This window comes from Rhamphochromis longiceps, linkage group LG13, assembly GCF_057381845.1.
Source record: "Rhamphochromis longiceps isolate RC_006_pf linkage group LG13, R_longiceps_female_GT1.1, whole genome shotgun sequence".
Taxonomy (NCBI): Eukaryota; Metazoa; Chordata; class Actinopteri; order Cichliformes; family Cichlidae; genus Rhamphochromis; species Rhamphochromis longiceps.
Genome location: NC_140569.1, coordinates 24691980 through 24713693, shown reverse-complemented (window position 1 = coordinate 24713693; position 21714 = coordinate 24691980). Strand labels below are relative to the sequence as shown.

The window sequence follows — 21714 nt, the reverse complement described above, 5'->3', positions numbered from 1 at the left end:
TATAAGAGCAGATGCTGCTGGTGCAAAAAGCTGTAGTTTTAAGTCCAGTGGATGATGATCTGATTAGTCGACTAATCGCATAAATAATCGGTGACTAGTCGACTATCAAAATAATCGTTTGTGGCAGCCCTACTCTCATCCACTGCTGCCCAGCGTGTGTTTTAGAGGAAAAATGAGAAAATAAAAAATGGATGCATCAAGCCCTGCTGAGCAGCAGTGGAGCGAAGTTTTACATGTTCTGCAGAAGGTCGAGTGATGCAATAAAGAAAAAAATGGGGAAAAAAAAACGTACGAGTGCCATTATGGTACAGGGACGTTCTTCCCCACATTGTCTTCTCAGCACCTCTCAGATCACCCACACAGTCACACAGCGACCACCGCCAGGCTCAGTTTGTTTTGCAGAGTGCTGAAACCACAAGAGCTTTCCTCTGTCCCCTCTGCCACCCAAAGTTTTTCTCGTGGTTGATCCGAGCTCGCTCAGACGGGGAGGCTTTTTTTTCTCTGTAATGGGAAGATTTTGGCTCCTTTTGTTTTACTGTGTCACTACACTTTACAGAGCACTGTCTGAAATCATTCAGAAATATTAACATCTACACAAAACATACATTATATGTTAATCCCCGGAACTTCAAAGTAGCCTGCAGAGAATGCGGTTTTCTGAAAAGCCAGTGGATTTCTCTTTTCTCCGTGTATCTTCAATAATAACAAAACTCCTCAGCTGATGGACACAGAAGTCAGAGATTTTGTGCCAGTTCGGAAAAATCCAAATGTGTAGATGAAAAGGTTTCCAGAGAGTCAAAGGAAAAGATTAAAAGGACTGGAGCTAGAAGAATTATGCACAAAAATTCATTCTAAAATAAGAATGTGGAAACATTTGACTTGAATACTGTCTCGTTATGCATGAGCTGAGCCTTCATGCCCTTTGAGTGAGATACACCGTCAGAATTATTAATGAGAGCTAAACCCAAGATAACTGGGCGTTGACAGGGGTCCCATGACTTGTGGTGAATTTCAAAGAATCATCCACTCACCCACAGAGTCACACAGAAGAAAGGCAAAAAAAAGAACGCTCTTGCCAGTCAAGGCGGATTAAGAACAGAGACAATGACTCATAAAATGCCAAACGTGCTTGAAAGTACAAACTAATGGCAAAGAGGGAGCAGACGTTTGAGATGGTGCAAACCAGGCATACAGTACAGGAATGTGAATGTGACTCTGTGAGCTAGCTTCATCCCTGGCAATCTCTACTTCTGCTCCTGGGACAAACTGACAACCAGCCCAGGATGTACCTCTCACCCTGTATGCCCACAGTGACCTTCAATTAGATAAGAGGTTAAGAAAACAGTTGTGAAAAAGGAACACAATTTTTTTGTTATTCAGGAACATTGTGAATGTGTTCAAATTGTTATGTATTTAAACGGTCATAAGCTGTCACTGTAATGTACATAACGAAGTCATAATATAATAATGCGTTATTTAGAATCCCCATATATCACTCCTTATGTATCATATTAATTACATAGCAGTCACGCAGCTCCCTGCTTATATGTTGTCAATACAAATAACAGCAGTAGGAAACATAGTTGTAAAAATAGCTATAACACTATAACAATATATATCTATCTTTTTTTTATTACATTTATTTAAAATGTATTGCCTCAAGGCAACAATATACCATAATGCACAAACTGAAACATTTGATCTGTTCATGCAGAAGAAAGATTTCTATTTATTGAAAGAAAATTTTTGTTCTAACCAAACACATTAAAAACTAGACACACTGTTTGTTTATGTGCTGCACATTTCACGTTTAATGAAAGCAACATTTAATTGCATGAACATATACACAAAAATCACCTTCCTCATCACCATATGATATCTCATCATCACTCCATTCCCTAATATGTGCGAGTAGAGAATGGGAATTACATATTATTTCAAATCCATTACAAAACACTCTTGGATAATTCCATCTCTTTTCCTTACAAATACAATATATTTTTACATTGTATGCTAACTTTGTGCCCTTCTTCCATGGTCTTTTGCAATTACAGCACAATGTTGCCCCAGGTAACATACAGGTTATTTATTTTTTGTACTTTCCTATAATATATTTGATGATATGTCATGAAAACTACTTCTTTACTTCCCAGTGATGGTGACTGATTTGTAAATAATTATCTGGATGAAAGTGAAATCGATTTTTGTGTGAATGCTTTCATTGGTTAGTATTTGAGTTCCCCTCCCACTGCACATTGTCTTATTTTATTTAGAAAGGCTAAAATAGGCTAATCTGCCTAGCGGCAACGTGGAGGGTTGAACTTGTAGAACTGCATCAGTGTGTGAGTAAAAAACCTTTACAACGTGCAGTGTCAGGTCATTTTTTAAACGGGTAATCTATTAAACATTACTTGTTACTTTTCTTAAAAGTAGTTAATTACGCTCATGAGAAAGTAAGTGCACTACTCGTTACACTAGTTAAGTGTTTTGTGACATGGAATCCACTGTCACACAATTACTAGATAACAATACAAACTGTAGGCTACGGTTACTCAAATACAACAAAGCAAACTGGCAAGAATACAAAAAGACTTCACAACACATTACTATCATTAAGAAGACGCTAGAGCATTAAAATAATGCTATAGCAGTATTTTAAAGATGTGGCAAATCACATCTTCAGCAAGGTTTCTGTGCTTGTCTAGCCTGCCCTTTAGTCCTTGTGTTATATGTCATGCAATAGAATTTCAGCTACAACCCGAGTTGTGCTGCTAAATAGTCTTAGAGCAAGTAAAGATGGAAAAAATGGTAAGAAGGCTTACTTGAGAAAGGCTAACGCTGCTTTAGCATTACATCCCAGCGGTCAAATTCAAATCAAATTCAAATTCAAATTCAAATTTTATTTGTCACGTACACAGTCATACACAGTACGATATGTAGTGAAATGCTTGGACAACTGCTCGTGACCTAAAGAAAAACAAAAAAGGAAAAGGCTATGAATAAGATAGGAAATAAATATGAAAAATTAAAAACGGTAAATTTAACTAGGAAGGAATAAAATATAAATTAAGGTTAAAAATGAAATAACTGTACAACACAAATTAGAATGAAGGGTAAATTTAACTGGGAAAGAATAAGATAAAATATATAAATTAAAGTTGAAAATAAAATAACTGTACAACAAAATACACAATATAGAACTATATAAGAATGTATGAAGAAATATAAATAAATATATACACAATAACAGCAGCTGTACAAGTATTAACTGGAAATGAAGAATATAGTGACCAGTGTTGTGCAATCCATATTATGTCTTGTACAGTGCAAATATGCTTAAAGTGATTTAAGTGATGAAGTGAAAACAATGTCCAGAATGTCCAGTGTGTGTGTAAGAACTGTATGTGCCAGCATGCTTCCACTTCAGTCTTTTCCATCCATCCCAATATGACTTCAACCTGCACTTGTGTTTCAGCAATTATATTATCAACGCTGGCTGTGTTTTTCTTTTTTTAAAAGGTGATGACACTACCATATTTGGCCAAACTCTTGCATTTTCATTCCCTAGTTAGAGAGCTACATCTAATCAGTCAGATTATCTTAGATACCCCAGACACAAAAATTGAGATTTTACAGTGATTACACCCAATCTCTGCAACAGCTTAACCTGCCATAGGAGCTACTCCTTCGGAACTTCGGAAAGTTACTGGTTTTGTGCACAGCTTAATATACTAACTCATTCCACCTGTTTATGAATAAATTCAACATCACTGAAAGTAGTCTGATTACTCTTAATCAGCACTATATAAATTTGTCCACAGTAACTCTTTTATGAAACTGATTTGCATTATTTGATTAAATACATTTAGCTATGCATGAGTTATTTATTTTATTTTTTTTACTTTGACTCCTTTTTTTTATTCAACTCTTATTAAAAATGAACTAGCTCATGTTAAGGCTCTAATTGCATCACATTTAACTGCTTTTAAAATCATCTTTCAAGCTTCTGTGAACCCTGCAAAAAATGCACTCTTTCATGTTTATTTACTTCGACCCCTGAGATTGTGAAGAGGTAGAGGGATAAACTCGTTAATCATGCATGCCCTGTGTACATATATAATACGCGTGGTGCACATGCGGAAAATTACAAGCATTACCAGCGTCTTCATCGCTTACTTCAAACATCCACATTACTGCAAGGACAACGGTGCTGCTCGGAAAATCAGACTGTATCGTGGAGATCCACCTATGAGCAAATGTGTATTGAAATTCCTGCACAGATCATTGCTTTTCTGAATGCTTGAGTCTGAGTTTTTGGAGGTAAATACAGAATATACCAGGAGACCTTACCTCCCTAATACCAGTAGTATTGCTTCTGCACAGTAAAGAGCTTAAATTTAAACCCGTGGAAATCTGTTCCACGGGACTGCTGTAAAGCACTATACACTATCTATGCATGTATTCTAAATTCCCTAATGGAATTTTTTTGAGAACTATTTTTATTTTTTAGTACACAAGAATTTCCATCAACAAAGAATAAGATGTTTATCAAATCTTGCCGCCATGGGATGCTTATCTCTCCTCTGAGGACAGGTGCTCTGCCTCGAGCAGCAAACTCTTCCCTGAAAGAGAACAGTAGAAAATGAAACAATCATTCATATGCAAGTAGGATCCACTGTTAGGCCGCCATTTGTATTCTGCTCCCCGGCTGGTTGGCCTTTCTCTGTTGAATATCAGCAGGATATGTTGACTGTTCATGACTGGGATCCAGTGTTGAATCAGAGCTGTGGTTTCAGGCATAGCAACAGGACAAACGGGAGGGGAGTGCTGAAGGAACAGGCTGCGGTCTATTTTGAGTATTTTTGTTTAACCCAGTTACAGTGTCAGTGTGCTGCCTGTGACTGAACCAGGACCAGTCAGGTGATTTTGCCTCTTTTTGAAATATGGGGCAACAGTGTTATAGATGAAAATGTGATGTAGTCAAAACAATAGCAAGCTGCTTCGTACATGGAGACGAAGAGAAAATAAATTAGACTAGAATAAAAAGCCAGTTTCGGGTTAACACGTAATAACGGCACGGGTGTCCCTCAAGACAGCTTGCAGCACCTCTCTGTGACCTTGGTGGCTTCGGTTTGTGTCACCGTTTCCATCTGCCAAACAATCCCAGAGCAAAATGGACAAATCATCGTAGCTGGGTGGCTCGCCACATCCTCATCTATTTCAAAATACACGTATTGCCAGAGATAAGCTTCCAATACAGAGCTCTCGAGCGTTGGTTGCAGCAACAATAAAAGCATAAAGCCTGTAAATAAACGAAGACACGGCCATGCCACCTGAGGCCCTGTTTCCTGGAATCAGCTAGAGTTTCAATTTGGAGAGGTTTTTTTTTCTTTTGCAAGCAAACGAGGCAATTATTGTGAGAAGCCACAGGTGAGGGGGGATATGAGAAACTGGCTTTCTGTGGGAGGCACGGATTGGAGACGAATCCCATCCATGAGTTGCTTTGTTCAAATGCACCCCTGCGCCTACCTGCCTCCAAGCATCCGCCCTCCAGCCATCCACCTGAGAAAGCACTTTATGAGCTACTGAAGTAAGGCAGATGACAGTTTTGCCTCCGTTTCTCTTTTGTCAGTTCCACCGTGCGGTACCTCCAGCCTCAGTAACACTCTCATATCCTAGATATGAATCACAGCATCCCCCGAACGTGTTTCATCTTTCACTTCCACTGCCAGACACCTACATTACTTCACCACTCCTGTGAGGCATGGATTCTGTTAATTTCACCACTCTTCATCTTAATTTAATATCAGAGAGATAGCAGGGTGGCCTATGTGATTAAGTGATCCGAGTTATAGATAAAGTGAGTGCGTCCCTGCTTATAGCCTGTGTCTGTATATGCGTGTTTGCGTCTTGATTTTTCATCTCTCTCGCTTCTGCTTTGACATCATCAGCGTGTGCCATTACTTTGCATCACTATTTCCCCTCACACAATGAGACACTAATCTAATATTACAACTGCATCTCCCTTTTATATATAATATAATAATAATAATAATAATATAAAAATAATGTTGTTTGTGACGATTTTTACAGATGGAATAAAAACAGAGCGCACAGCCTGAGCTTATTGGAAGTGTGTAACCACAGCGACGGAAGAGTGCCAAACTGACTTTACTGCTGAGCTGTGTAATCTGCAGAGACATGGGAATGCTTGGAGTGTTCATTGTGTGTGTCGGTGAAATGAAAAGGGTTTATATTTTTTGCAGTCTCCTTGGTGTGGACAAATGCGCCAAAGCCGCGATGTTAGTGTCACCGTGCTTCGGGGAAATCACTGATGTTTCAGGTGCTGCTGAGTGATGCGGGGAGACTGGAGCACAGCAGATGTGGAGACTTGTTAGGAACTTTATTTGCCATTGTACCCTTCAACAGACATCCCTCTTAATTGGGTCTCCGTGGATAACGCTCGGCATCTGGACTCTTTGCTCATGAATGGACCGAACTGATGTCCTTCTGTGCTCTCATTGCCATACACACTCACACACAGAGACACGCACACTCCTCTTTATTTGCTTATTTAAGTAGTGTCACACCAACAGCACGTAGTGTCTGTGTTAAGACAAAGGTGTTGGAGTTATCACTCCATCTAGTGGTGATTCTAAGTCTCATGACAGAAACATGAACACTGTATTAGCTGCATGCCTGTAGTGCCTCCCCGCGAGCTTTCTCCCCTACGTTTGTGCATGCATGCAAATCTTTTCTGCTTTTAACCGCCGCGATCCATCAGTCGCCTAAATGCGCATTTATTCATCGACTCTGCACATCAACCTAAATCCGTAACTGATTTCACTGTGCACAGTTTATGTGCTCTTGTTGGTGTCACTGCCCACAAGATGTAAAAATCAATGGAGCCCCGAAGAGCCCAGTAGACAATGTGCTGTGGTCTGATTGGCTACAAAGTACTCAGTAGGCCCTCTTGTGATAAATAACTGTTATTCCATAAAGATGTGTTTTGTGCCTGCACTAGTCAATATTTTATAATGATGGCTTACATAATAAAGTGTAGTATGAAAGGTCATTTCTGGTGATGGACCTCCAAATCAACAGTCTTTCCAGCTGTAAAGGGTGCTTCAGTATCTTTTACAACACAAAGCTTTTGGTTCACTCAGGTCACTGCAAGCGTCCAGCTACCCCAGGCAGCTCTGATAATAAAGAAGGGCGACCTGTGATGTGTAAGAGGGCATCTCAGTAATGTGCACACAACGTCTTTCTGTCATTAAAAATAAAGTTTCAACGTTTTTATATATTACCTCTTAAATATCTACTATAGGCCCCTTAACCGCATTCAGCAAAACCTTATAGAGAACGTGGGCAGTCCTCTTTATTAACTCTGTGTTATAATGAATAAACAACAAAGCCTCTGATTTTCTTTAGATTTATTTACATTTCAAATATTTCTGAAGCAAACCGCAGGAATGACTCAGAGTTCTGAATATGCAGGGAATAACACAATTTAAGGCACAAAATTCAGACTTTGAATGGATTTAGCTGTACCACTGAGGTAGCTTCATCTTGTCTAACATCTTTAACTATGACAGTATGAAAGTTTTAATGGCATACAAAGAAGAAAAAAAAACCAATTTGTGTTAAAAACTATGGCGATAAAGCAGGGTGAATGATCTCACTTACTTTTATTTTGTTTTTCAAGTACATTTTTATGAAAAAAAAGACTTTAGCAAAACAAAACTCAGCTGACAGCAGGTTTTATCCATAGTGTTGGGACAGTATAAAACCCACATAAGTTGCTTGCAGACACGACATTTTAGTGAAGGTTTCCTTGAAATGTCTTTTACTGATATTTGTTTTCTTGATGTATCAGAAGAATAGAAGATGACGGATGTCTCAGCCTGTAGCTGGTGGCACATATGACATTTCAGTTTGCTACCTACAGGATTGTGACACCTGTCAATACTTTGAGTGAAGCCCAAGGAAAACAAAATCTACATGAGCTTTAGCTCTACATTCAGGAATAAGTTTCTTATAAAAAATAACATCTGAGAAGATGTCCTTTAGTTGTCTTTACTCACACTCTTCTTTAAATCCAGTGGAGGTTTATGACAATATGTCATACAAATGAAATTAGACATTAATTAAATATCTCTAAAGCTTACATACCAAAGCAGCAAATCAATAAATAGGTGGACTGTTTAGTAGAAAGTACCTTGCTGAATGCTGCTTTGCATATAGCTGGTGAATTGAGTTGATGCAACCCAGTGGTTTGATCATGGCGTCCCAGCTGCATACTGATGGGATCTATGGTGATGCTGCACGGTGAAGTGCTCTGCAGCCAGCAGCTTCTGATGGGGCCCCATTCCTGTTATACACTGCTGCTAGATGGTAGCTAGTATTGCTCAATATGCTGCTTTTCCTTGTGAACATGTTTAGATCTTTAATGAAGCTGTCTAACATGCCAACATCAAGAACCAGCTTCTGTGACTGTAGAAGATTGGTATGTGTGGATAAGTCAGGAGCATCATGATGCAGTTGGACAAAGCTGCCTCAAAGTGGCTGCAACAGAAGGCCAAAATCATCTGGATGCAGAGCACAGTCCGCTGGGCTCTCACACATGTCGGACACAGAGAGACAGTCTGGAACTAAGCGAGCGTCAGATGTATCATCTCTGAAATCACAGGATGGCGATGATGAGGTGGGTGGAGTGTGGCCACTGAGCGTGCCAAAGGATGGCTGGTCAAAGGTTTGAGTGGCTGCAGGGAGGGAGTCTGAGGGTGAATGGTGACAGGTGAGCTCGGTCTCTGAGCAGAGAGTAGAACACAGCCCCTGATCTGTGCATGCATGCTCATCCATCAGAATGTCATGGCTGACCTCCTCCTGCTCCAGCTAATGGGCTGGCACTCTCCATATGGCTCAACTATAGATCCAGCACCATGACAGATCCATGCACTGGAGTCCATGTCTTATACTGCATCTCCCTGCAGTGCATCTAGCTGGGGGAAAAGACAATATTTCCCATTAGCTCCCAAAGATTCAGAAACTAAAAGTGCTGCAACATTACACCTGAAAATGCCGAATAGTTAACAAAAAGGCTCACCATGGAAACCCCAAGATACTCGGCTACATTTTCTGACACATACACCAGCCTGCCCTGTGCGGTGGAGACGAGGATGAAGCCGTGCAAGGCTTGAAGAAAGACCTCATGTGGCAGAGAGCAGTGTGATCGCTCTCCAGCTGGGAGCCCTTAGAGAGGAAAGAGTGAGTTCAGCCTTGCTTATATAGCATGCATCTCTGCGGGTTATCACATCTGTTACTTTTTGATTTGGTCTCAAGGGTACTGAAGATTTAGTCCCATTTTGTTTGACAGCGATGCAGGCTGAATGCAGATTAAAAGTTCAAAGGCATTAAAGGATGACTGCAGTATGAAAACTTACCCCGGACAGACTTTTTGATGTAGGTGCAGATGACGGCCATGGAGTGAAGGTACGAGAGTCGCTCCTGGTCCTCCAGGGTGATGGGCAGCAGAGCACGCATGTTCTTGATCTCATGATTGATGTGGTCCCGTCGAGCTTTGGATGCCCCTTTGGTGGATCTGTGAGAGACCATGGTCACTGAGGTCAGAAGGCTGAACTGAAAACTAAAGTAGTAAATCCGGTGAGCCCGAACTTTTGTCTATTTCATCACTCGCATTTAAAGATCATTCTGATGTGTAACTGCCAAGTGTAGTGCGCTTTTTTTTTAAATGAAAATCTAATTGCAAGAAAAAAAAGAGTAATTGGCCTGAACTCATGCAGCCTCTTTTTCATGGCTCACCCTGCCTTATAGCGTTAGCTTGTGGGAAGGTGATGACTTTGAATATCAAGGGTTCCTATGGAAACTGCTGATATTTGCAGTGACAATGGCACTAGGTGCTCATTTTTAAAATGTTGTCACAATATTAGAAGATAAACGGATCTATGTCAGTGTAAATGCTGTCAGATTCTTAAAAAGTACTTTTTCTCAAATTAAGACATCAGTGTAACATAAAACCCAGCTGACAAAATTGCAGAAAGGAAAAATAAAAGAATGTCTACATGAGCTTTAACTAAGCTTTTCAGGATGGGAAAGTGTTGCATATGAAAATAACATCTGAGAAGATGTCCTTTAGTTGTCTTTACTCACACTCGCCTTTAAATCCAGTGGAGGTTTATGACAATATGTCATACAAGTGGTCGTCCAGTTAAGTCTCAGACTTATTTCAGGATGGGTTTTCTTCAGCAAGCTCCACCTAAAGAAAGACAGAAAATAAAATTAGACATTAATTAAATATCTCTAAAGCTTACATACCAAAGCAGCAAATCAATAAATAGGTGGACTGTTTAGTAGAAAGTACCTTGCTGAATGCTGCTTTGCATATAGCTGGTGAATTGAGTTGATGCAACCCAGTGGTTTGATCATGGCGTCCCAGCTGCATACTGATGGGATCTATGGTGATGCTGCACGTGAAGTGCTCTGTAGCCAGCAGCTCCTCTGCAATGAAGCCAGTGTGCTCTTGCTGCTCCTGATGGGGATGGGGCCCATATATCCTGCACACTAAGCCGTACTGCTAAGCCAGAATACTGGTTTCTCTGCTGTCAGGCTCTATGGATGTGAGATACTGGTTGGGATTAAAGAGACTGGTACGTATGGGTCACGATGCAGTTGGTCAACGCTGCTTCCTTGTGGCTTAACCTGAAGGTCAAAATTGTCCGCTGGGCTCTCACACGTGTCGGATACAAATGAGCAGTCTGGAACAAGGCGAGCATCAGAATTGAGAATGTACACGCTCTGAAATAATTAGTCGGAGATTAGGAGATAAATGGAGAGTGGCCACTGAGCATGCCAAAGGTTTGAGTGGCTGCAGCAAGCTCTGTGTCTGGGTAGGAATAATGGGAGAGAGAGGCCTCAGGGGTGCACAGCCGCTGATCTGTGCATACATGCACATCCATCAGAATGTCATGGCTGAGCTCCTCCTGCTGCAGAGAGGAGCTGGAGGAGGCGGGGCTGTATGGAGGGATGAGGACAGCAGGGCTATCACCCAGAAGGGCAGGTGAGCTCGGGGAAGAGCCGCTCACCACACAGTCTGTGTCGTGCTCAGACTCCCTCGTATCTCTGGCACCAGGCTCCTCACTCTGGCTGTTGGGTGTCCTCTGACTTTTATTGTTGGAGCTTTGAGGGTGTTGAGCACAGTGGTAGGAATTTGGCAGAAATGCTGGTTTGAAGGCCATGCTGCTGATTTTCTTCTGAAGAAATCTGGCCTCAGTTTCACTGCAGTAACACAACGTGCAACAAGTCAGCGTCTTTACTGGGAAAACACTGAAACATGTGCTCAGTTTTTCCAGAGGAGGTCATAATACCTGATGATGAAGTTGGTGCAGCTGATGGTCTGGCATTCCCCAGAGACTTTGGTGGCTCGACTATAGATCCAGCACCACGACAGATCCATGCGCTGGAGTCTCAGCACCATTTCCACCTGGAAGCCGTCATCTGAGTGCACTGGAGGAAATGTTCATGGTTATAACCGTGCACACAAAACCTCAAACGTATCGCACACGCTAAAATAAATATGTAACGTGCTGAACTAAAGAACTGCATTCAAAGAGAATGATGCTAAACAGTCTTAATATTTACTATTTCATATCATTCAACAACTGAAAGCTAAAGTGCTCAGTGTGCTGTGAATAGATGACAACAGCTATTTAATGTGCCAGTGAATACTGAAATCCTAACATTTAGCTGTCTCTTTGTCTTAAAGGCTGTTGTTCACTTACTCAAACTTCTGTGAGAATCTGCACTCAGCGACAGATCTTCAGGATGGACGAGGCTGTACCATGATCGACCAATCATTTCCTCTGCTGAATACCCCAACAAAGGAGAAACGCTAAAAAGGAAAATCAAAATGTCAATAAACAGAAAAATGCTGATTATTCCTGCTCACAGAAGAAGTTGTGCAATTGTACCCATCTGACAGCTTCATAAAGCTCATATCCAGTCCATGAGAGTCCGTGCTCCTCAGGCAGTTCACTGCTAGGGTGCAGACAGTGACAAACAGTGGCTCAGTGGTGGTGGTGGTAAGGAAGGACACACAGAGGAAGCTTCCAGATCTTCCCTCAACTCTGACCAGTATAGAGGAACAGCTGCCATGTTGCAACTTAAAGGTCTTGGAGGATTTCATGCAACATATAAAACTCCGCTCTGAGGAAAGAAAACACGTCAGTTTAGTCTTTCATGTTTGTTAAAACATTTAAGACTAGTTTTGCCGAGTTTTAAAACCAACTATGAATTAAATGGAAGAAATTCACTTAAAATAAGGGCTTTGTAGCACAATGCTGCATCAGTAATGGATTTCATAAACAGATTTCAGGGGAAACTGGCTCATTTTTTCCACCTACAGCAGCAATGTCAGTAATATTACAGCAAAAAGAGGGGGATCGTTTTATACAGTCATTTTAAATGCCGCGCATCATTTGAAATTTTGGTTACCTGATAATATGTTGCTTTCGATGTCCAGGTTTGATTTAACAATCTCAGTATCGGAACATCCCACCATGTCATAACGTGTCTCCTCGCAGTACATACATCTGCGAAAGTGTCATAGTTGGTGTTAGTTCTAACAGATTCAAAATCCATCACTGCTGCAACATTACACCTGAAAATGACAATGTAATTCACAAAAGGGCTCACCGTGGAAAGCCCGAGATATTCAGCTACACGTTCTCAAGCACAGACCAGCGTGCCCTGTGTGCTGGTGATGAGGGTGAAGCCATGCAAGGCAGCTGATCTGTCACTCACTCTTTGTCTCCACTATAGATCCGGCACCATGACAGATCCACGAACTGGAGTCTCAGCACCATCTGTACCCGACAACTGTCATGTGCCATCTCATTAGGGTGGACTGTTTAGTAGAGATGATGTTGAAGCAACCCAGTGGTTTGATCATGGCATCCCAGCTGCATACTGATGGGATCTATGGCGATGCTGCCCACGGTGAAGTGCTCTGCAGCCAGCAGCTCCTCTGCAATGAAGCCAATGTGCTCCTGCTGCTCCTGATGGGGATGGTGCCCGTTCCTGCTGCACACTAAGCCCTGCTGGTAGTTGGTATCGCTCAATGTGCTGCCTTTTCTTGTGAACATGTTCAGATCTTTCATGAAGCTGTCAAACATGGCAACATCAAGAACCAGCGCAGGATTGGGAAGACGAACTGAGGGGGGAGGAGAATTAGGGGGCCAGTCACAGGCTGAGGGCATCGTGTTGGTGGCTGTAGTTTGGACCACATGCTGATAGGGATTCACAGTGTGATGCCGGTCAAACCTGCTGGCCAGCGAGGAGATCTGCTGGGCCAGAATACTGATCTCCACCTGCTCACTTTCGCTATACTGGTTAGGCTCTAGGGATGTGGGAGACTGGCTGGGATTAAAAATACTGGTATGTGTGGATAAGTCAGGAGCATCATGATGCAGTTGGACAACGCTGCCCTCTTGTGGCTGCAACAGAAGGCCGAAATCATCTGGATGCAGAGCACAGTCCGCTGGGCTCTCACACATGTCGGACACAGAGAGACAGTCTGGAACTAAGCGAGCGTCAGATGTATAATCTCTGAAATCACAGGATGGCGATGATGAGGTGGGTGGAGTGTGGCCACTGAGCGTGCCAAAGGATGGCTGGTCAAAGGTTTGAGTGGCTGCAGGGAGGGAGTCTGAGGGTGAATGGTGACAGGTGAGCCCAGTCTCTGGGTAGGAATAATGGGAGGGAGAGGCCTCAGGGGAGCACAGCCACTGATCTGTGCATACATGCACATCCATCAGAATGTCATGGCTGAGCTCCTCCTGCTGCAGAGAGGAGCTGGAGGAGGCGGGGCTGTATGGAGGGATGAGGACAGCAGGGCTATCACCCAGAAGGGCAGGTGAGCTCGGGGAAGAGCCGCTCACCACACAGTCTGTGTCGTGCTCAGACTCCCTCGTATCTCTGGCACCAGGCTCCTCACTCTGGCTGTTGGGTGTCCTCTGACTTTTATTGTTGGAGCTTTGAGGGTGTTGAGCACAGTGGTAGGAATTTGGCAGAAATGCTGGTTTGAAGGCCATGCTGCTGATTTTCTTCTGAAGAAATCTGGCCTCAGTTTCACTGCAGGAACACAACGTGCAACAAGTCAGCGTCTTTACTGGGAAAACACTGAAACATGTGCTCAGTTTTTCCAGAGGAGGTCATAATACCTGATGATGAAGTTGGTGCAGCTGATGGTCTGGCATTCCCCAGAGACTTTGGTGGCTCGACTGTAGATCCAGCACCACGACAGATCCATGCGCTGGAGTCTCAGCACCATTTCCACCTGGAAGCCGTCATCTGAGTGCACTGGAGGAAATGTTCATGGTTATAACCGTGCACATAAAACCTCAAACGTATCGCACACGCTAAAATAAATATGTAACGTGCTGAACTAAAGAACTGCATTCAAAGAGAATGATGCTAAACAGTCTTAATATTTACTATTTCATATCATTCAACAACTGAAAGCTAAAGTGCTCAGTGTGCTGTGAATAGATGACAACAGGTATTTAATGTGCCAGTGAATACTGAAATCCTAACATTTAGCTGTCTCTTTGTCTTAAAGGCTGTTGTTCACTTACTCAAACTTCTGTGAGAATCTGCACTCAGCGACAGATCTTCAGGATGGACGAGGCTGTACCATGATCGACCAATCATTTCCTCTGCTGAATACCCCAACAAAGGAGACACGCTAAAATGGAAAATCAAAATGTCAATAAACAGGAAAACGTTCATTATGCCTGCTCACAGAAGAAGTTGTGCAATTGTACCTATCTGACAGCTTCATAAAGCTCATATCCAGTCCATGTGTGCTGTTGAAGCTGTGACAGAAGTGAGAGTCGGTGCTCCTCAGGCAGTTCACTGTTGGGGTGCAGAGAGCCACGAACAGTGGCTCGCTGGTTGTAGTGGTAGGGGAGCATGCATAGGGTTGAGGGAAGAACTGGAAGCTTCCTCTGACCAGTATAGAGGAACAGCTGCCATGTTGCAACTTAAAGGTCTTGGAGGTTTTCATGCAACATATAAAGCTCCGCTCTGGGGAAAGAAAACGTAACAGTTTAGTCTTTCATGTTTGTAAAAAAGAGGTTGGGCAAGTTTTAAAACTCACTATGAATAAAATGGCTTAAAATAAGGGCTTTGTGGGGCATTTGGGGGATTTTGCATCAGTAGCACATTTCACAAATTTGGCATTTTCTGCAGATCTGAAACCTCTTTAGTGTCCTCACTGGATTTGCATCAAACCAAGTTGAATTTCCAAGGAAACCGGCTTACTTTTTTTCCTCACAGTAGAAATATCTGTGACAGTACCAGCAACCAGCATGTGATAACACTATAATCGTTTCAAATTCCATACATATCATTTTAAACTGAATTCCAAATCTTTCTTACCTGACATTGAGTTGTTTTCAAGGTCCAGGTTTGATTTAACAATGTCGACATCAGAGTGTTCCACCATATCATATATCGTGTCTCCCTGCAGCACGTCTACCTGGGAAAGTTACACAATTTCCCATTAGCTCCCAAAGATTCAGAAACTAAAAGTGCTGCAACATTACACCTGAAAACACAATGTAGCTAACAAAAAGGCTCACCATGGAAACCCCGAGATACTCGGCTACATTTTCTGACACATACACCAGCCTGCCCTGTGCGGTGGAGACGAGGATGAAACCGTGCAAGGCTTGAAGAAAGACCTCATGTGGCAGAGAGCAGTGTGATCGCTCTCCAGCTGGGAGCCCTTAGAGAGGAAAGAGTGAGTTCAGCCTTGCTTATACAGCATGCATCTCTGCGGGTTATCACATCTGTTACTTTTTGATATGGTCCCTAGAGGCCTTCATGCTCAGTCCCATTTTGTTTGACAGCGATGCAGGCTGAATGCAGATTAAAAGTTCAAAGGCATTAAAGGATGACTGCAGTATGAAAACTTACCCTGGAAGAGAACAGACTTTTTGATGTAGGTGCAGATGACGGCCATGGAGTGAAGGTACGAGAGTCGCTCCTGGTCCTCCAGGGTGATGGGCAGCAGAGCACGCATGTTCTTGAGCTCATGATTGATGTGGTCCCGTCGAGCTTTGGATGCCCCTTTGGTGGATCTGTGAGAGACCATGGTCACTGAGGTCAGAAGGCTGGACTGAAAACTAAAGTAGTAAATCCGGTGAGCCCGAACTTTTGTCTATTTCATCACTCGCATTTCAAAAAAAAAAAAAAAAAAAAAGATGTCTAAGTGGCAAGTGTAGAGTAAAAAAACAAAAACCTAACAGAGAGTTTTCTGAACTGATCCTGCCTCTTTTTTCCACAGTTCACCCCGCCTGATATCTCTTCCCCACAAGCCAAAGCTGACTTTGAATATCAAGGGTTCCTATGGAAACTGCTGATATGAGAGGCTGTTGTGCGTCTCCAACAGAAATGAGGGCTCTCGATAGACTTTGCGTGATCAGTATCTGTCTGGACCCATCCACGGAGAGCCTGGGGTTTTTATAGCTGCCAAGGCTTCAGCGTGGGCGTCACACAGGGAAGGCTGGGCTTCTGATGCTCCCTTCATTGCCTTATAAAGTGGGTGTCCTCTGAGTGGGGTGCCCCACGTCACAAGCTCTCAGAAAGTGCCACAAAAGGAGAATTATATCACAATGTATCCCAGTGAGTTAATCAGAGATCCACAACTGGACTTTTTAGGGCAGTTATCTGGACTTAGCTTATGTGTTATAACCTTTCAAATGGACACACTATGAATTTCCATTATTATGTTATATTCAGAACCATATTTCCTGTATATATGTATATTAAAAGAATCACTTTGAAAGAGTTTTCTTTGATTCAGCATAATTTTGGCGGCATCATGTGCAAGGCTGGATTAGTATGTATCACAAATAATAAGCTACTAGGCTGTAGACATGGGAGGGGATTAAGTGCTCCCCGTCGTGCATGCACTATAACGCACAGCTGATTCCAAATTTTCCCAGCAGCCGTGCGCTGATTCAGCCGCTAGAGGACGTGGAGCAGAGAGGAGGGGAAAGAAGAGTTATCACTGACCTGAACCTCCTGTAGACTGGGCTCCGGTGATCCGCGGGCAGATGGTGGGAAGTGCAAGGAGTACTGACGTGACATTTACACAAGTTGCACCAAATAGTCATTTTTGTCGCCGTTGTTTCCACCTAACGAATAAGCATTGGTTGCAAACGATCAGACATTGCTCGTGCTTTTTTAAAAAGGCAATCAAATGTTCTTTTTTCTTAAGTTTTAAAGAAGTTCTATCGTGAGTATTTAAAGCAGCCCCCTGTGAGGTGAAAAGAAAAGGCGTCTTCATCTCTTACCTCAGCAGACCGAAGATGAGTGTCAGGCACTTGTGACCGTCCCTCCTTTTATAGCCCCAAACCCCACACCTCTCCTCCGACCCAGCCAGTGAGGAAGAGGAAAAGGCTAAATGGGATAATGTTACCTGTTGTGACGCGATGACAAGAATCAGAAACTTTATTGTCATTGTCATGAGAACAACGAAATTAAGAATGGTCCCCGATCATTGCATCAGAACCGAGGCGGGTTATATTTGGTGAAAAGAGCCCTAAAAATAACCCGTCAGACAGGACGCAGAATGAGCGGTGATGAATTAAAGTGCAATCATCAAAAAAAATGTTTGAAACTTTCCTCTTATATGTGCAGACACTGTGGTATTTTAAGAAAACTGTGATTCCCTGGCCAATCAGGACGTCCCCTGGCACCCGGACAAAGCAGTCCTTTTTTGTTGTTTTTGTTGTTGTTGTTTTGAAGGGGAAAAATTGATAATCCATCTTGGAACAGCTTTGAAATTCAGAACATCACACCACACTGTAAAATACTTTTACCTTTTTGTAAATTATTGGCTATTATTATTTAGTGTTGATCTATTTTCTGTGTTGCAGGAACTCAGACCTGTTAACCGTATAACGTGATTTTTGTCCCCCATAAGTGCACAAAAACACCGACTGTCGCAAAAATGAGTCGTGTACATTTATATGTAATTTATTTTTATTCATTTTTACTTTTGTCACACGATTTAATAAAGGCTCCAGTAAAATAAATACGTTTAAAAAGTGGGAACTTTTTTCTGGGAACTTTCATGGTTCGGGCTTTGTAGGGTTAAAAGGAGAACCGACTACAGATGGCGCTCACAGGACAGAAAGATTAAGAACCAGCGGTTGAGTCTGCTGGATTTTACAAACTCACTCCAGCATTTGTTGTGAAATGCAGTGGAGTAGAAATTCCGCATTTGATGGTTTTCTGTGCTGCTTTAGAGTATGAAAAAAGTCTTTGGTTAACTTTTATTTCTTTATTTTTTGCTTTCAAGGAATCAGACTGTCTTGTAACTATTATTTATTTATATAGCAAGTCATCCTTAATAATTCTTCAGACTTTAGAAATGTTGTCCACGGTTTGTATCGGGGGTTTTCTCACTCATTTTCTGTCCAGTTCTTGTGTCTGAACATTTGTTTTCTTTATTTATTTATTCAGCCGATTAACACTGAGGTATGAGTCACTGAAATATAAAAAGAAACACTTAAGAATTTAATATTTGTATTACTGTCACAAAAATGTTGTTCTCATTTCATTGAATTAAAAAAAAAAAATACCTAAGTTAACAAAAAAATACATTTGTCCACAAACAGGTGATTCTCAAAAACAAAAGGTATTAATCAAAAATGTGGCACCTCGTGACATAATGTGCTGTCCTTAAAAAAAAAAAAAAAAAAAAAAAGGAAACTAGGGAAATGGAGGACTATCTACAGCAGATGCACGGTTTCTGAAAGTCATGTCTTTAAGAAATTGAGAGAATCCAAAAAAAAAAAAGGCCTGAGAGATGCCCTTTAGTTGATCCGTCTACTGTTCACTGAAGCCTCATCAGAAATGGTCTCAGTGGAAGTGTGGCTGTCATGAAGCCGTTCTTAAGGAAGGGAAGCAGGGAGAAAAAGTTGAGGTATGCCAAATTACACAAGAACTGGACTGAAAATGAGTGTTGATGAGTCTTATGCAGTGATGAATCCAAATTTGATTTGTTTCGCTTCTAATGATCATCAGTATGTATGTATGTATGTATGTATGTATGTATGTATGTATGTATGTAGCACAGGAGAACGGTACAACAGTGAGCGTCTCCAGCCATCTATAAAACACACTGCAGGCTCTGAGCTGCATTTCAGCCAGTGGTGTTGAAGATCTTGGCAAATTTGATGGAATTATAAACGCAGAAAAGTAGTCAGATTTTGATCCAACATGCAACACAATATAAAAGTGTCTAATTGGTATCGGCTTTATTTTTCAGCACGACAATGACCCCAAACACACTGCCAACACAGTGAAAGCTCACCTGGATAAAAAACAAAATTAAGCAGAATCAGCCGTGGATTGGCCTCCCCAGAGCCTGACATGAACATTATTGAAGCACTGTGGCATCATCTTGACAGAGAACAGAACAAAAGGCAGCCAACATCCAAAGAAATCTTGCTTGTGTTGAAGAACAAAGGTGATCATACTAAATATTGACTTGTTAAAATTATACAGACTGTGTGTGCGCATCATATACAGTATTTTTGTGTCTCCGCATCTCAAATCGTTGCATCCATTTCCCATTTTTCCAACCGCAGTCTAAATGGGGACTGGCTTAAGACTTTTGCACAAAGTCACAAGCCATTCAAACCTGAAGCAGAAAACCAGTTTGGTGCATCATTGTTTAATCTGTGAACAGACTTGTGAGGAAGTGAGTTATGGCAGCCTTCAAAGGGCTTTGACTGCGTGCATATTAGTCACTCAATTAAACCCCTGCTGGAAGGGAACTAAGCTACAGGTCTACAAATATGACGCACTGAGTCTGAGCGGCTCACACAAAATTAGTTCTTTAAGCAGATGAGTAGATTACGGGCATCACAAAACATGACTAAAGCATACTAGAAACTTAGAAGTCTACCAAATTCTCACACTCATCTAAGACGAGAGTGATGGCAAGTGATGCCTGCATACGAAACTGCTGATTAGTTTGCACGTTTATTCGTGTTCATTAGTGAAATTACTACTTTTGTTTCTCTTTGGGTGTATTTAAACAGCTATGCCTCCTATCCTCTAAGGACTCATGCTCCTTGAATCCCTCTATTCTCAAATCCCCAATTTAGTCGCCTTTTACCAGAGAACTAGAACTTGAGTGAGCGAACGGGACATCGATATGGGAGGGACAAGACAAAACAAATCACTCTGAACAAATCCTCAGTCCAATTCTCAAGGGCCAGTGGGACCGTCTGAGTCCTGAGGGGAAATTAGAGCGTAATTTGGCTGAGTGTCTCCTTGCATTAGCGCCTGCGTCACAGCTCGAAGCAGGCTCCGGGGCCAGACAAAGGGGACCCAGCGAAGCACTGCTTCCTGTGTGCGGTGGGACCAGGCGGGACAGGGTGTCTCTGCTGCCTCACTTTAAGCTGACCCTCCGTCTGTGGCGTGCACTTAACACTGAAGATAACACTGGCTTTATAGCAGGGGGCTGGTGACAGACAGGAACAGACTGCCAGGACACCACTGGTAGCAGGGGCAGAGCTTGGTGCTGAGGCTCAGTGCAAGATGCTCATTTTATGGAAACCAAAAAAGCAACCACACACAATCCATTAGTCTGCAGACTGGTGCGGGGGGAGCGGGTTAGGCGGTAACCCAGTCGAGTAGACTGTGAGGGGTCTCAGACAGGCTGGCTGGGGTAGATGTGGATGGTTTTTAAGCAGGAAACAGAAAATATAGAAGTGGAGGCTTCAAAGTCCTGCTAACTATTAAGTACCATATACAGTAGCTCAAAGGGGAGTTATCAGTCTGTAGAGCAAAGAGGTGGAACCTGGACACACATGGCTCTGCCTTCCAGTGAGTAGAAATGCTCATTATTTAGTGATCAAATCCATTCCTTTGACAAAGGACTGTTGGTGCAGAGAAGTGGTCAGAAACATAAAAGATTGTTTTCTTTCAACAGTAAATTTAAATTCACTTCATCCTGTGATCTCAAAAGACAAAATTGTTCACTCTGCCTGAAACAGGCCCCCAAAAATCAGTGTCTTGGGTTAACAAAGGTGGTGAGGGCCTTAGAACACGTTTGCATCATGCAGCTTGCCACATGCCAAATACTGGCCTTGAGAGGTAACAAAGTTTAAGCATAAAGAGCACGTTATTATAGTCCTATGACACAATATGTGCAGTGATGTGAAAAAGAAAGTAACCATCTCTTAAGTCTAATATTTGTATGAGGGACGACATTTAAAAACACAGATGCAACATATGTAACTAAAACCTGCTAAAGTCAAAGTTCAAAAATCAACAGGAGCCTTAATTAAGACAGTATGTAGCAGCCAGGTGCCGCTGAAGTGTGAGCACCTCAATAAAAGCAAATGTTTTGTGAGCTCGCTGGTCTGCAGCATTAAAGCAGCACATCAGTGTGAATGTTTTCACAAATGAAAAACATTCAGTTGCCAAGAAATGGACACCTTAGCAAATTTACCCCACGGTCAGATCGGGCAATGCTCAGAAACTAATGTTTTGGCCAACACCAAACACAGCATATCAGCATAAACACCTTATCATGTGCCAAGCGCGGTGGTGGAGGAGCATTTTGGCTTAGTTTTTGGTGAACGGAGGATAATGCGTCATGTTTTGTTG

General features: G+C 42.2%; 2 protein-coding genes across 2 annotated transcripts; both read right to left on the bottom strand.

The window, feature by feature from the left end:
* Nucleotides 1-7418: 7418 nt before the first annotated feature.
* LOC146655908 (neuronal PAS domain-containing protein 4-like) lies at nucleotides 7419-12202 on the bottom strand. Its single transcript, XM_085428643.1, has 8 exons — nucleotides 11988-12202; nucleotides 11799-11908; nucleotides 11385-11523; nucleotides 10382-11295; nucleotides 10171-10276; nucleotides 9444-9601; nucleotides 9107-9252; nucleotides 7419-9002 (listed from the first exon to the last, which is right to left on the bottom strand). The coding sequence occupies exons 1-4, from the start codon at nucleotides 12200-12202 to the stop codon at nucleotides 10836-10838; spliced, it is 924 nt and encodes a 307-aa protein (XP_085284769.1). The 3' UTR covers nucleotides 7419-9002; nucleotides 9107-9252; nucleotides 9444-9601; nucleotides 10171-10276; nucleotides 10382-10835.
* On the bottom strand, nucleotides 12087-17379 carry npas4l (neuronal PAS domain protein 4 like). Its single transcript, XM_085428642.1, has 10 exons — nucleotides 17098-17379; nucleotides 15997-16160; nucleotides 15660-15805; nucleotides 15457-15556; nucleotides 14841-15102; nucleotides 14652-14761; nucleotides 14238-14376; nucleotides 12712-14148; nucleotides 12511-12608; nucleotides 12087-12222 (listed from the first exon to the last, which is right to left on the bottom strand). Exons 1-8 carry the CDS (start codon nucleotides 17196-17198, stop codon nucleotides 12927-12929), a joined length of 2244 nt encoding a protein of 747 aa, XP_085284768.1. The 5' UTR covers nucleotides 17199-17379; the 3' UTR covers nucleotides 12087-12222; nucleotides 12511-12608; nucleotides 12712-12926.
* Between the last annotated feature and the right edge of the window lie 4335 nt (nucleotides 17380-21714).

What these genes read in the sequence shown, in the direction of transcription:
- LOC146655908 (XM_085428643.1), bottom strand. Translation starts at nt 12,202, where the DNA reads ATGAAATCCTCCAAGACCTTTAAGTTGCAACATGGCAGCTGTTCCTCT. An exon ending in AGATTCTCACAGAAGTTTGA is followed by an intron (nt 11,524 to 11,798) that starts GTAAGTGAACAA and finishes CATTTCCTCCAG; the next exon opens with TGCACTCAGATGACGGCTTC. An exon ending in TGCACCAACTTCATCATCAG is followed by an intron (nt 11,296 to 11,384) that starts GTATTATGACCT and finishes GTGTTACTGCAG; the next exon opens with TGAAACTGAGGCCAGATTTC.
- npas4l (XM_085428642.1), bottom strand. Translation starts at nt 17,198, where the DNA reads ATGACTATTTGGTGCAACTTGTGTAAATGTCACGTCAGTACTCCTTGC. An exon ending in CCAGTCTACAGGAGGTTCAG is followed by an intron (nt 16,161 to 17,097) that starts GTCAGTGATAAC and finishes GGTCTCTCACAG; the next exon opens with ATCCACCAAAGGGGCATCCA. An exon ending in AAAGTCTGTTCTCTTCCAGG is followed by an intron (nt 15,806 to 15,996) that starts GTAAGTTTTCAT and finishes TTCCTCTCTAAG; the next exon opens with GGCTCCCAGCTGGAGAGCGA.